General features: G+C 41.4%; 1 protein-coding gene across 3 annotated transcripts in view; it reads right to left on the bottom strand.

The window, feature by feature from the left end:
* Positions 1–15520, bottom strand: part of UNC5C (unc-5 netrin receptor C) — a 245554-nt gene that overhangs the window by 30870 nt on the left and 199164 nt on the right. For all 3 annotated transcript variants that reach the window (XM_038136418.1, XM_038136419.1, XM_038136420.1), the window contains exons 6-7: positions 13332–13499; positions 11951–12115 (exon numbers count right to left, since the gene is read on the bottom strand). In XM_038136418.1, coding sequence (XP_037992346.1) covers positions 11951–12115; positions 13332–13499 — 333 coding nt within the window. The remainder of the gene's footprint in view (positions 1–11950; positions 12116–13331; positions 13500–15520) is intronic.

Below are 15520 nucleotides of genomic sequence, written 5' to 3'. Positions count from 1 at the left end.
TAATCTCAGTTTAAAGCTTTCCTTTGGAGCAAGGGTTCTAGCCATACAGGTGTTTTTAGAAATATTATGTTCTTACATTCATTTCCCTGGCTTTGATGCAAGTTCACCTATGTGCACTCTCAACATGCATATTCAGTCTTTTGTTAATAACTACCTTCTCTTTCTACTGGTATACTTGAGGTATTGGCCATGAAAAGTCTGGTGAGTAACTTCTGAGGGCTTGAGTGAGTGCTCAGCAAGCCTGGGCATGAATTTAGAGTACCCTTGTTACTCCCAATTACTCCCCAGACAAGTATTGAGGCTCATAATTTGGTAAAGGTAAATTTCAGCTACAGCCTTATGCCCAATATTTCCTTTGCCAAGACGTCTCTGGAGAAACCAAGAGGCAGGAAGAAGGAACTTAAAGGCCCAGGGACAAAGTGGAGTTTAGGCTGGACGCATTTCTGAATGATTTTTTGCCTTGTATTCAAATCCATTGGGAGAGCTGAGGATGTCTCCTTGCACTTCATGTGCCCCAGCAGGTTCTCAGGGGAGATGGAATGGAGTAGCCCACATGCCCTGGCTCTGCATCACCCATGGAGCTTGAGCTCACCTGTGCAGAGCTGAAGAGGCTATTCCTCTCTCCTCATATTGCATCTGAGGTGGTCAGTTTTGTGTTCAAGGCTGTGCATCACTCCTGCCACATCTGAAGGGATCCAGCATCTGCCACTCAACAGGCACAAAAGATGGCACTACCTGGATTAGCTGTGATGTTACTGAAAGCATTCTTTCCTCACAGGAAAATGGAAATCCAGGTTCAAGCTTTTACAGCTAAGCACAATACTCAAGTATTCTAAAAGAAATTTGCCTCATCGCCACCTCTCCACAGACCATGCTAGTCACAAATACATATTTGAAGTATTTCAAATTTTCAATATTTAAAATACAAGTTTCCACAGATTCTCTTACTGCTAACTACAGACAATCCCCCTGCAGCTGCATAACAGTGATTCCAATTTCCTTCATGGAAATGTTTTGTGCACATGTTTAAAGACACATCTATTGAAACACAAGGAAGAGGCAAGGATACTACAGGAGATTTCTGCCATTTGGGCAGGATGTTTTACAACAAAATTAGCTTTAAGCATGCCTCCAAAAAGCACTCCAAAAGGGAGCAGGGCAAGGAGAAGTCCTGCAGCCATGCACTAGTGATGGGCAGGAAGCAGGCTTAGTGCCACAATCTCAGCACAAGAGAATGGGGGTTTCTATATGAAGCTGGTTGTCACACTGGTCCCTCTGACCATGCCTTCAAGCAATGAAAAAAGACATTTTCATCATGCTAATGACACAAATCTGCTGGGATTAGTAACTGAAATAATAAAGAATGTCTTCCCTCCTCTCTTCAAAGTAATTGCAGTGAAGAGAGATACTTTCCTTGTTGTTTTTTTTTTCTTCCTGCATGTATTAACAGCACTGCTTGGCAAATACCTAAGGGACTTCTACCAGGGTGATGAACATTTTTAATGAGTGTGAATTTAGAAAGGTGCCGGAGGGTTTGACTCTAGGAAGGCTGCTGACTCATGCTTAGAACAGCTGGTTTCACATAGAGCCACTTTGAGAAAAGTAATTTAAGCTTCTTCCTACAGCTTGTTGGGAAATACATATTTTCAAGAGCACTTCTGCTATTTTGTTGTGTAACTATGCAAGCATAAAGTGTGATTAATAATCATACTTTATGCTTGCATAGTGCCTGCTGTGTGAGGTTCTCAAAGGCTTACCAAAATGGCTATTTGTTTCCCTCATTCTACAAGTACCTCACCCCACGTCAAACCTGAAAAATCAGTGGGAGGCTCAGGTTAACACACAGAAATTGAACCACAGTAATTGCATGGTAAAGGCATTCAGTAAAAAGCCTTTAGTTAAGTTAATGTTTCTCCTTGTATTATACTTTATACTCCAATTTATGTTTGTAAATATATTTTTTTGTGCCTAGGAAGTGTTTCTATCAAGTGTCAAAGCTGGGGTTTTTTTAACTAAATTAATTACACTGGTACAAATCCTTTGTAAAAATGCAGATGCACAATTAAAAAGGTGCTTTAAGTAGACATTGCCTGTTTTGTTTCTAGAAAGCGTGAGAAGAGCAGTTTAATCACCTTTATAATGTTGCAACACACTGGGAAAAGCAAAGAAGGGTGCATATGTCAGATTGTGCTTGAAAAATTAACCAATCCAATGTTGACATATAGAAAAGACTACAGCAGGCCTTTTATCAATTTACTTTAACTCAATTTAAGCATCAGTCACACTTGGCACTGATTTGGGAGATTGTGACCATTTAACTGAATAGATTGTGAAGCTCATTTAATTAGTTTGGTGCAGTTTGTGAAGACAGATGATTCCCAAACATTGGAAGTCTAGCCTGAGCATTCTAGTCCCACATGCCTTGTTCTGACCTTCTGGAATCACGTTTGTGCCGGAGGCCCCAGGAGACAGAGTGTCTGCTCTGTGTCACTGAACAGCCGTCAGCATAGCTGCATGTGACTGTCACCAAAGAGTCACCAAAAATGACTGTTCTAAGCTCTTCCTCTTCCACAGGGAAAGAATCAACTCCTCAGCATATTCATGGGCATTTATACACACATGGTGCTCAGCCTGGGAGCTCAGGATCATGACCATGGGCATTCTGAAATCCTGTGTTTGATTTTGCCTAGAAAGCCATGGGAATATATTGCCTTGGCCTGTGAACTGGAATATTTTAAAGAGAATTTTTATCCCTGTGTTATAAAACTCTAGGTCATGGCTTCATGCAGAGAGAACTTTGTAACTGGCTCCCCTTTTTGGTCTGTAATTGGTTTTTGCTAGCTTTCTAGTCATGCTGAATTTGTATTAATGAATATCAATTTTAGAGTGAACTGATCAGATTATGAAAATATTTTACTCTGCTGCTTGCAGAAATTAAAATATTTAAGCAAGAGAGAAAGAAAAATACACAGTTTTCAAATTGTATTTTTCCTGCATATCTTCCCTCTTTCTGGCAACTGTGTAGGTAAGACAGGTGAAGTAGCTGAAGATGATATTTCTGGCCACTTATTTACAAGGGCTTATACAATTTGGATCATATTTATGAAAATAAATATGCAAATAAATAGTTTTATAGCATTAGCTGCTGAGGTCACAGTTAATGATACATAGTTTGAGACTCTGTCGAGATCAGTGAGAACTGGAGACCTGCACTTTCATTTAATAAGGTGAAGGTTGCATAAAGCACACCATAACTGCTAGTTTCTTCAAAGCATCATACTTTAATCTGGCACCACTTGCTTCAAATCTGTGAACTCTCTTTACTTGCTCTGTATCAGTTTCAAAAACAGCTGAGCTCGAGTAATTCCATGGTCTTTCTGAAAGCCTGGCCACATGATGTGCCTCAAGGACATCCTGTTGCAAAGAACTCAACAGGCTGAGCATAACAAATTGTAGCAGCACTTTTCTCCCTTTTGGATCCAAAATCAATGCCCTCAAATCACCTCTGAGAAAACAAGATGCCACACGTTCAACTGCTGCCTTCCTTTCTCAGGAAACAGATAAACAGAGACTGATTCTTACATGCAGATGCTTAACATTTGAAGGAAATAGTTCTTGGATGATTTAAAGTAGGTGTGTGGTGTATAAAACGCGACATGAGTCTACTGAAACAACTCAGTAAACTTTTTTTTTGCTTTGATACATACACATCCGATGAATTCCAGTATCTGATAATTCAAAGCCAGCAAGCTGGTAATTATTTTTTATATCAAACCCAAAAAATATATACCCAATTGCTTCTGTTCTTAATTCCCAAGATGAGGTCCTCTTTCAGCATTAAGTCATATTACCCTCCTCACTGGGCCAGTTCCAGTAGCTCAGAATTTAATTTAAAATCTTTGGGTTTTGCTGGAATTTTCTATAATGAGTTTCAGTCTCAGAAATTATACTGAAAAGTTTGAATAAAATTGGTTTAAGAACCCTAGTAACTTTGTCTCTTGTTATTAATTTCTAGTTCAATGGATCTCAATGAGTAAAAACATCCTCAACTCCCCCAAGTATATATTGCTGTTTCCAAATTCCAAGTTCTAGAAATTCAGCCTGTCTCCCTTTCCCTGTAAAATGCCATTCTCAATTCCATGTCGGTCCAATTTCAGGTTTTTTTGCACTCATGGGAAGAGACATTCATCAATTCTTCATTCTGAATTCCATTATACAGAGAGGGTTTTGAGACAAAGAAGAAAAAAAAAGTTACATGTCCCTGCAGTGTTTGCAGTGCTGTGTCTGTGACCTTGCATTACCAGTCGTGTTTCCTTCTGCCTTACCTCACTCACCATCATTCCTACAGCTATCACCAGCTTGCTTGAGTTTCTTCAATACTTTTAAAGGAAATTCTAGATTACCAGTACAGTGTGCAAAGGCTCAAAGCTTTCACAAAAGACTTTCAAGGGCTTTCAAAATATTAATTCAGGTACGTTGCAATGCTTTTGGCTTCCATCTAAGTCCATCTAGGTTTCTGTCTGTGATGGCCAAACAGTCACATATTCCCAGCTTACAAGAAAGAATTTAGGAGATTTAATTTGACATTCAGGAGTTTTAAATTGCTTTGTGCAAGTTCCACTGTCCAGAGGCTGCACCTTTCCAGTATTTTCTTTTCTACAAGGGGCAGAGTTAATGGTACAAGAGCAATCTTAGAGTAAACCCCATATTCTAACTGTTTAGTGTCAAGGCTTCCTGTTCACTTAACATGTTGCTAATGAGATTGGAAAAGTATTAATAATAAAATTTGAACTCTACTTGCTGCTAATTGTTTATCTCCCTTGCTATTTCCCAGGAAATGTAGCACAAAACCAAGAAGACGTGATATGTTATACCTTACTTGTGGTAGTTAAAAATTAGAAAAAATTAGAAAAAAAATAGAAAAAATTTTCTAATTGATTTGAAAGCAGGCATTCAGGGAAGAATTACAGGGCAGAGCAGCTTGATGAGGAAAATTAGAAAAAAAACCGAAAAAACAAACCAACAACAGAGTCTCTGGCACAGCAAAAATCTTTCAGACAGAAAGATTTCCCTCAGACAGAAAGATTTCCCGCAGGCAAAAAGATTTCCCGTAGACAGAAAGATTTCCCCTCCCTACATTTTCTATTCTAAAGAAAGACCTTCATGTCTGTACTAATGATGCTGAAGGTCAGATATGATATCAGGCATCCCAGAGATAATGCACAGCAATTTATTTTCCTTCTGAAGGACTAATTATTGGCATATTCAGGGTGGGCTAATAAACAGGGAGCTTGAGGTTTTGTGACTGTTATTTACTTGGGTATTATCTCAGATCTTTCCTGAGTGGGTGAGTTAAATGGGGACACTCTCCTGTTCTCTCCTTGAGCAGGAGTTCATGATATTCTATAATTAAGTCTGCAATTATGTTTTCATTTTAAATTAGATCCTGACATTTTTTTAACATTGATAGAAAGGTCTTGCCTGAATTTAAACATGTGTGACATCTATACGGGAACAAGGGAAGATGGAAGAGAAGGATAACTTGTGGCTAAAATTTGATGTGGATTAGAATATCCACGTTTGACATCATGCAGTCTTCTGTAGTTAAGGACTTTGACCTTTCGGTTAAATCTTATGTCAGTCTTTAGTAGGACCTCAGCACTGGGTTTGTTATGCATGTTTGACAGCAAAAGTAAACACATGCCTAGCATTTGAGGTGTATTTGCAAATTCCACTCTTGCAAGGACTGAATGCTACATAGACTTCCCGGGGTTCACTTTGCTGTAGTGCGACAAGAGCGCTGAAATGCAGACAAGGGACACCGCTGGAGAGAGGATACATGGCACACAGCTAGATGAAGGAAGGGACAACTGGAAGAGGATCTAGGAGAGGGGATAAAAACTGCTAAGAATGCTGGAGAAAACGGGTCATGGAAAGCATACATTATCCACATGGAACAGGTATAAAAATCTTTGGCAGGTTTGTATGCTCACACGTAAGTTAACTTTTACTGCCCAGCTTATAACCTCAGAAAGTCCAGAGACTCCAGAATCAGCTGATCAGCTCAATGTTTGTTTACAAATTCTAGAAACTTCCTTCCCCAACATGAGTTTTCATTTAAGCATTCTGCCAATAATTTTGTTAGTCCAGATTTAGAAATAGAGAGCACTGAGTTTTACTTCTAATTGTTTCACTTACTCCTCGATGAGCCTTCAGGTGCTCATGTAACTTTGCCCTGCCTGACACCCTGACAGGAAAGCAAAAATCATGAAATATATCCACCTTTGTATATGATAAGGAAACATAAATGTACATTATTGTCTCTGTATGGGGTGGTTTTCTCCTACAATTAAATCAATATATCAGTTAGACTTCATAAGATTTGAATTCTTCTTTCATCTATCTGAGCAACTTTTTGAGCTTTTAATGTGTAGAGGAATAGGGAAGAATAAAAGAATACCTAAGAGGATAAAGAAGAATGAAAAGTATAGATGGACAAGGTTGTCTTTTTTCTCCTCTCTGCCTAGCTATAATATTTTTTTAATTAGTGCAGATTGTTGAAAACAGCCTAGAAATCCTACAGCACTTGCTTTCTTTAAAAATAATGTGGAGGTGGCTCTTTTTGATCTGACTGGGGTGAAGACACAGGGATTTCAGTGCCCTGGGTTCTGCCTGTGGCTCTGCACTTCTGCTTTCTCCCAGCACTTTTATCTGCTTCAAGCAGTTGGTTTTCTAGGCAAGAGCTCTCAGTTGCACAGGGCCCATCAGAGCACGGATGCTTCTCAGCTGGGGATTTTTCATGTCACTACAATAAAATCGAGATGAGTCATAACTCTGAGATGTGTGCATAAACTCCCTTGGCTGCCACACCATTACATAGTAGCTGGGTAGAAAACGGAATAACACATCCCTTTACTCATATCAAAAAAACAATATTATGGAAAACTTCCTCTAGGAACAGATGAGATGCCTGCTTTAAATGAATGAACTCCCCCTGCTAGGCCAAAACAGGCCAGGTGGCTGTATCATTATGCTGACAGCCTGAATGTATTAGAAGTTCTCTCTTGACCCACATGCTCTTAATAAAAGGTTTTATTTCATTCCTCTGCACACACAGGCTTCTGTTGCAGTCTCCCTCGAGAGACTTCTGCTTACCTTCTAGAGCTTGGAAAACATTCCCCTGCTCTTTGCACACCGATCTGTTTTGGTGGACCTGTGGTCCTCATCAAGCTGCTCTGCCCTGTAATTCTTCCCTGAATGCCTGCTTTCAAATCAAGCCAAAAAGGGAAACGAATTCTGATTCCAACAGAGTTTCTGACATGTTACATTAACCAAGCAGGACATGTGCAGAATATGGATGTTTTGGAAAGAAAGAGATGCTAATATCAGGGTAAATTTGCTTTCTACTCAGGACCTGTATAAACAGAAACAAGACTGAAAAAGGGAAGCATTTTGCCATTTAATGCCCAGGCAGGATAAACTGTACCTTTTTCACTTGCTTAGGCACTATCATTGCAAGAGGGAACCTTATGAACGTCACACTGCTTTTCAGAGGAGGATTTCAGAGCACTCAGCAAATACAGATTTGCTGTCACACCAATTCACTCTTGACTAGAAGGCAGCCTTTTCTAAGAAGGAATGGCATTACTAGTCTGGTAATAATATATTGACCACGGTGTGGTGTCTTTTCCTCCAGTGGTGCATCTGCTATTTGCATTTCCAAGTAGTTAAGCTGCATGCAGGGAGAAGACCAAAGTGATCTGAGAGTCAGTCCAGAGTATTGTAGCAACAGGTGAAGATATTTTGAAAGTTTTTTTCCATTTTTTTTAAATTACAGTAGCACATCTCAGACCTTTCATGCTCAAGAAACAGAGGGAAATTCCATCGTGGATCTGATGACCCTTGGCAATGACTCACAGGTGAAAATTTCCTTATGTTCCATTCAATGATAGATTTTTATTCCATATTGTGAGACTGTATAAAGTAAGCAATTTTATTTCACAGAGCAACAGTACTATTTGTGTAACTATATAACCCATAGTCCTCGAGCAACAACATGTGCTTCTGTATTATCTTGCCTGCTGCTGTAAGAGAGTTAGCTTTGTGTTTTGAAAAAAAAAACTAAATTAAAGCACAAATTAGCCAGCCTTTTATGAAAAGCCACAGTGGTCAACTAAAGCCAAAAGTGAGGAGAAAAGGGGCACTAGTTGTCTCCCTCTGACTGAGCTAGTGCCAACACTGCACATCCCAGGCAAGATTTCAGAAAAGCCTAAAAGACCAGCAGGCACCAACCTCATGCCTATGGACTTGCTGTACTTACTCCTTCGGGACAGGGACAATAAAGATCTGAGCACTGTCACTTCAGATCCTCAACAGAAAGGATGTACATGACCTGCTGTGAGCATGACAGCTTCATGTCACAGCTCAGGTAATAAGCCTTCAACATAACCATGAAGCACAGCTAACTCTCCTCATAGTTTGTGCCCCTCTTCTTGACTATCAGCAGAATTTTACACATAATGCAAAGCAAAAGCAGCAGTTTTGTAGCACACATGTGATCTCACACTCGTTCCAGAGTGAGTCCAGCAAAACACTTCCCCTCGTACATTGCTTTAAAAATGTTTGTGACCTAGTGAAGGGAACTACTTGTACTGAAATTTGAGGCAGCAGGAGAGAGCTTTGCTTTCTCATTCCCCGCACAGAACACCCACCAAAGTCATTAGGTGATACAACTGAAGGGCTAATTGCAGTGCTTCACTTTACAGCAATCCCCTGTGAGATGCAGAGCGTGCCTTTAAAAGTGTTGTTCCTTGCACTGAAGTATTTACCACAGTACTCACACATCAAGTGGGAAATAATGCAACTACGGATGCAATAATGCAACTAGCGTGGGTGGTAACCAGCCAATTCTTCTTACACCTACAGCAGATTTTGTTCCAGAAGATCTTATTAATGCTATTATGGGAATTATGAAATTGGTATAATGGGAACTGCTAGACAATATTGTGTACTTGAAAACTTAAAATAGCAATGACTGCCCTAAATTTTCACTACATCTGCTTTTCCTTTTCAATTCAACCTTCTGGCTCTCTGTGGGCTCTCTAGTTTAATAGCTGTTCATCTCTTCATGTTAACAGAAAAACACAAACTACTGGATACGGGAGAGTATGTGCGTACCAGCAAGATGATTAGTCTGAATAAATGCAACAGAGCTGCATGAGAAATGCCACAGTTAGTGGTAAGCACAAACTACACCTTTGGGTGTAAAATACTGTAATTACAAGGGATGGAGAAAGCTCCACTGTTTTTATCCCCACAGAAATCAATAGTGGTGCAGACTTGTGCTCTTTGCTGGAGCAGGGGCAGTCTGATGAAAGAGCTTATTGATTTATCCAGCTGATGCTACTGAAGTGAATAATAGACTGAAAGAGAAAGGGCTTGTAAATGAGACTCATTCAGTCCAGCATTTTCCAGGATATCTTTTACACGGAGCTATATAGAGATATATATTTACAAGTGAGTTTTTGTCAGAGCAACAGGCTAGTGACTCCCGGCAGAGTATCTACCTACTAATTCTTTGACCTCAACTTCACCCAAAGTGTCAACCTTCAGGCTCTCCCTAAAAACTGGCAGCAAGGAGGCAACACCAGGGCACCTAGAAACAGGATTTGACTATGGTGCAGGTAAACAGCTGGCCAACAGATCTCCCAAAGAGCTGTGGCCACAGAGAAAAGGTGGCTGAAGCTTCCTCCACGCCTCATGTGCCATGCCAGACCCATTGGCATGAATCCACTGGAAAAGACTGTTGTGAACCTACAGGTGCCCAGGCTAAGAGAATTGTCAGTTCCAGACCAGACCCCCCAAAGCCTCAAATAATGTGGAAAGAGGCATGTTGTTTTAGGAATTAAAGAAATGCTGTGCATCTTCCTGGCTCAGCAGGCAGATTTTCTAAGAATCTAAATCCACACAACCAAAAATGTAAGTGTTCAGATTGATTTTGCATAAACTGAGAAAGATAAATAAATAAGGAGGGAGAGAGAGAGAGAGAGAGAGAGAGAGCAGCAGGCACACTACCACAGAGTACAGCAAATCAATCTTCTCAGCAGTGATGGATCAGGGAGCAGGACTGGAAGTTTTACAGGTATATGAAACCCTGCGAGTATAAAGGCACCATTAAAACACTGCCATTAAATTCCAGCACTGAAGGATTATCATGGCCCCTGGAGCTAAGCAGGTCATTATGTGACTGCATATTTTTCATTACCATTTTTTATATACATATATATGAAGCAGAATAGGATTCACAACAGTTTCACCCTCTCTCCTGCTGAAGACCTCTGCTTTATACTCAGCATCCACTTTCACAAATAAAATGCAATATACCATCAACAGATAAATGAGATCCCTACAGGGCTTTTATTCTGCTGTACTATTATATCTACTTTTCCACAAGACTTCTGCTTAAATGGCTCTCTTTATGCCCACACACAAAGATGACATACACCTGTCTAAATATAATCTGATAGTGAAGAGCTCCTCTGTGTTGGGAAATGCATCTTTTCCTCCTAATTTGCCATAATGACTTATTAACACTGCTGGAACTAGGGGTGCATTAGCTTCCCTACAATAAAAGTCACCAAGATGTTTTATAGTAACATGTAGCTGGATTTTTTTCCCTATCCTTAGAAATGAAAAGGAGAGGAGTTCTGAATGTTACCTTTCCAATTTCACCATAAAAACAAGTGTCTTGAGGGATTACAGCTTTATAGACCACTGACATTGACTAATAGCTTTTAACATGGTGGAAATGCTTGTGTGAGCCACATTGAGAGAGATATTTGTAAATCTGAGAAACCTCAAAGTAAATGGTCATGCTGTGCCATAGGGCAGCTCAGAGATCACTACCAACAGAGTAGCTATCCTATATAGCTCTTATTCAAAGAGCAGACCAATTTGTTAGCTGGTAGCGTCATTTTCTCTCATGATGAGTATTTCAGTCAAAAGTAACCTGCCTCAGAGAATAAGGATTCTTTACTCCTTTTTTTATGACAGAACTCAAAGCATTTTATGATCTGGACACAGAGGTACTGGATGGGTACAGCCACAGCTCTTTGGACAACAGAGAGCTGAAACTTGACAGAGAAGTACTGCAGAGAGACGGGATGAAGGAATAGGAAAGAGCTGTGTGTGAGGATTCTGGCTCACTAATGAAACGTGAAAGGGAGTTTTGATGCACCAGCAGAGCAGAGAAGACCTCATTTTTGAGAAGGGATGAAATGTAGAGCTGAGTAATTGTTCATCAGTGTATGTCAGAATTATACTTAAAAACCTGCTTTTCTTTGCTTCTCTTTCTATCAGTGAGAAAGGCAGGACCTCTGTGTGAATAGGCACAGGTGGAATAGACTCCAGGGCTAGAGCTGATCTTCATGAGGCTGCAGCATGCTGGCAACCAGATAGGAAATTTGCATCAGCACTGCATTGATACAGTGTACCTCTTTCTACCACAGGTCACCCGAAATTGAAAAAGGAGCGTAACTATTATAAATAGAAACACATACACTCACCATTCCTGACAGTAAGAAGCCAGAAGCTGATCTGCTTGGCCAAGTTTACTCTTTTGGAAATGCTGGCTTTGCTCTAAATGCTCTATTTTTCCATTTGCAGTGCTATAAGAGCCACTGCCAAGCTTCTCTGGACAGATTCTGAGCCAGATTCTGAGAGGAAGGCTGCTTGGTGGGGAGGGCAGGCAGTAGAAGGCTCTGTTATGACTCTTTCTAATTCTTCACAGTTTCATATTCCAGACAAGAGGAGTGGGGTGTCCAGACTAGTTGAGAACTGGTCCCTAACTCATTTCTCCTACAAATGGTTAGTGAGTTTAGGTCATTGATGTTGATCTGCAGTTATTTCAGGGTTTGCCACACACATCCCAGATCCTGGGGAGAGTACTTACCCTGCATGCAGAGCCCATCTGTGCAGTTCTTGGACTGCAGCACCAGCCCCTCACAGTCCTTCCCCCCATTCTTGGGAGCTGGGGCCGTGCACTCTCTGCGGCGCCAGTGGGTGCACTCCGTGCCACAGGTGGACCACTTGCTCCAGGATGTCCACTTGCCATCCACTGAGACAAGGAGAGGACACAACTTGTTAGGGGTACACAACAGTGAGACCAAGGCAGAGCGATGCACCTGCCAGCACAAGCCAGCCCGCAGCTCCCAGCCCTTCCTGGAGAAGAACCATCCAAGAGCCCTTCCAAGGCAGAAGGACCATCAGCCTGCTCTTCTACTTCTGGCTTGCAAATGCACATTCACCCCCCACATCTTCTTCCTCTCTGCCCTGGTCCCATTTCTGGTCTTTCCTGCCCTTTATATAAACTTCTAACCAGTTTATCTGTGTTCAAAGTGTACAAGCAACAAGTGAGGAATCGGTGATTTAATTTTGTGGCAGGGGGATGGCATTTTTAACGCAGAGGTTAGACTTTTCCAGAAGTTCTACTTTAATAGGAAGATATTTAATGTTAAATATTCTCTATTAAAAGAAATCTCTAGAGGCACCAATTTATTTCACATAAGCAGAACCATGAATGTGTTTAGCACCTTTCAAAATCCTGCAAATTATTTTCAAAAGCACTAAAATGAACAGCCGAAGCATAATGTATAAAATTGTTCCAGTGAGAGAGCTGGATTACCAAACTTCACAAGCTGAAGATGGCCTTACTGCCATCAATTTGAGTGGGTCAGTAGTAGGAGAGCACTGGACAGTAGGACAGATGGCAGAATTTTATCTCAAGAAGTCACCAACTACATTGCATGTCCTGAAACAATTTTGCATTTTTCAGAAGTTTACATTTAAATAACTTCCAAAAGTATGGATACACATCTCTTTCCAATAAAAATGCCTTTGTATGTGACGATTGTATATATCAGGTAAACATCTGCCTCAAATTTAATACCCACATCCCAGATGCTTTACTTGCTGAGACAGCTGGACTGAACAGACATTGCAAATATATTTGCATCACAGTTGCTTTCTATATTCAAACCCCAATTCTTTTCCAGAGCTTTCAACCTTTATCTCCCACGTTTTGAAGCTCTGAATGCTCCCCAAATCTCCTGAATTGTAGGAGCTGAGACCACAGTGCAAGCAGTGTGCCAAAGAAGGGCTGGAACTCGTGCTGCTTGATATGATGTGCTCACTATTTTATCCACTTATGCACTACAACTGAATATTAATTCCCTGAAATGTTGGATTTATTAATAATGAAATGGAAGCTTTTGCAGCTAATAGCATCCTCCTGAAATGACTGATGACAGACAAAGTATTTATGTGTACTGAACCTGGACACAGAGTGGTGCAAGCTATTTTCTGGACGCTCTGGCCCTCGCAGAAGGCACCGCCGTTGAGCGGGGCAGGGTTGGTGCAGGTCCTTGTGCGCTTCTGGAAGCCTCTCCCACAGCGGCTGTTACACACAGACCACTCTGTCCAGGTGGACCAGCCTCCATTCACTGCAAAGCAGGAGAAAAAGAGCATGGTCACACAAACAGCCCAGCTTGGGCAGCCCCAAGGCGCTTCTGGCTCTGTGTCATGTGGCCTTGAACAGTGGCCACAAGACATGGCATGAGGAACAACACTGAACAGGCACAAACCCATGTCTCCAACACACCAAGTGTACAGCACAAGTACAAGCTGAAGAAATGCTGATCATTGTCAGAAGTAGTACAAGCTGAAGAAATGCTGATGCTGAATGAAAAACATCACTTGATGACTATTAGGTTTGGCAGGTGACCTGCCTTATCCTGAAAACCAACCTGACCCAGCCTTAAGCGCCTGGTGGAGTGTGTATGACCAAAATCCCTGCAGGTTCAGAGAGCTCTGGCAGCCAGAAGCCCGTGCTCTGAAAGCTGCACTGTTTTCCAGAGGGAGATAACCTGCGTTCCCACTCACGCTCAGATGCACCCATCACCTATGCACGCTGAGAGACCCCCATGCTTTGATTAGATATCAAAAATTTTCCTTTCTTGCAAGAAGGTGACTTCAGGATGTCAGGACTTCACTCACCCCTCTCTGGACCTAGCTGCTGCATACGTAAATGTCCCAGCACCTCCCTAAGCTGTTCAGAATGAGCTATCACTAAATGCATTTCTTTCTGTTGGACTTTGGGAAGATATTTATCTCAGGGACGTTATTTATACTGACTCTCCTTTTCATCCATCACAGTTTCTAGGATAGATGGAGGAATGAAGAAGGAGTTGTGCTCTTCTACATAATATTGAGATTGTCAGGTATGGGTAATAACATATTAACTGCTCGGATTTCCTAAACCCAAATGTTTGTGATATGACACAACCCTTAAGCAGCTCTGGCAGCAAAACCCATAAAAATGCCTGCTCCCTACACATGTCTCTTGAATACACTTTTGAAAAAATTCTTTATATGTGTAAGGAAGGGTTATAGTACGCCTACATCTTTATGTTTCTGCATTCATCTCAGTTACAAAACATGATGCTCTTGCATGGTCCATCCCTCAATACCAAAAGCATGGCTAATCAACTCAATTCAGTCAGTTTTCTATAAAAACTGAAATAAAAAGCCCTCATTGTAACTTCAGAGAAGCAACTGCTTACAATTAAATCTAACTGCTACCCTGAATATGAAATGAATATTAGGGATAATCATAGGGATTTTTTTCCTACTTGTCTATCCTATAATTAAGCTGATTGTAAGAAACACCAGTTCAGTCAGCTGGCACATAATCAGAGCAGGTTTTGTTCTGGTGGATGCCCCCACCTGGAATGCATTTGGGGAAGTAACTCTGCAGGGGCAAAGGCTTGGACTGGTGAGGCAGAGCTGCAGCACAACAAAGGCTGGAAGAGACCCTAGGAGGGAATCCCATCCTTTCCCAGCCAAAGCATGGCCTGCCTCAGTCATATCAAGACTGTGGATGCTGACACAGAATAATGCTATCCCATGCTTTATATTCCCCTGATGTTTAGTTTTAAGCTAGGCTGTGTGCCTACAAACTGCAGAATGCTTTGCTTCTTTGCTCTTGGTGTCAGGGTATGTTTTGGAAGTAGGCACCAAAAATAAGCTTATTTAAAGAGCTATAAGAAGATGGTGGATTCTGATGAGCTCTCACACTCTTACCAGTCACTGGAAGCACAAACTCTCCATCAGTTTCACTCTTATTTCAGAAAAGAGTCACTAAGAACATGAACTGTGTTGGTAATAAGCTGTGCCTCGGACACTCCTGCTGGAGGATGTGCCCTGGTGGCTCCTTGCTGTTTGCAGCCAGTGTGTGTTACAGCAAGGGGAACAGCCACCTTCTCTCCAATGAGGCTGTTTGTGCAGGGGGCTCTTCTTCCTTTAACACCATTGCCTGTCCCCAGTAAGACAAATCATCAGACTCCAGAGGGATTTCAGCAGTGCCCCCCGACTGCAGTCCCCATGTGTGGCTGCAAGTCACCAGGCAGCAGAGGCAGCCCAGCCTAGGCACTGACTGCAGCCACAGCTGCTCAAGGGCATTGTG

Source organism: Motacilla alba, chromosome 4 (genome assembly GCF_015832195.1).
Source record: "Motacilla alba alba isolate MOTALB_02 chromosome 4, Motacilla_alba_V1.0_pri, whole genome shotgun sequence".
Lineage (NCBI taxonomy): Eukaryota > Metazoa > Chordata > Aves > Passeriformes > Motacillidae > Motacilla > Motacilla alba.
Note: the sequence above shows the minus strand (reverse complement) of the source record. Positions and strands in the feature narration are given on the sequence as shown.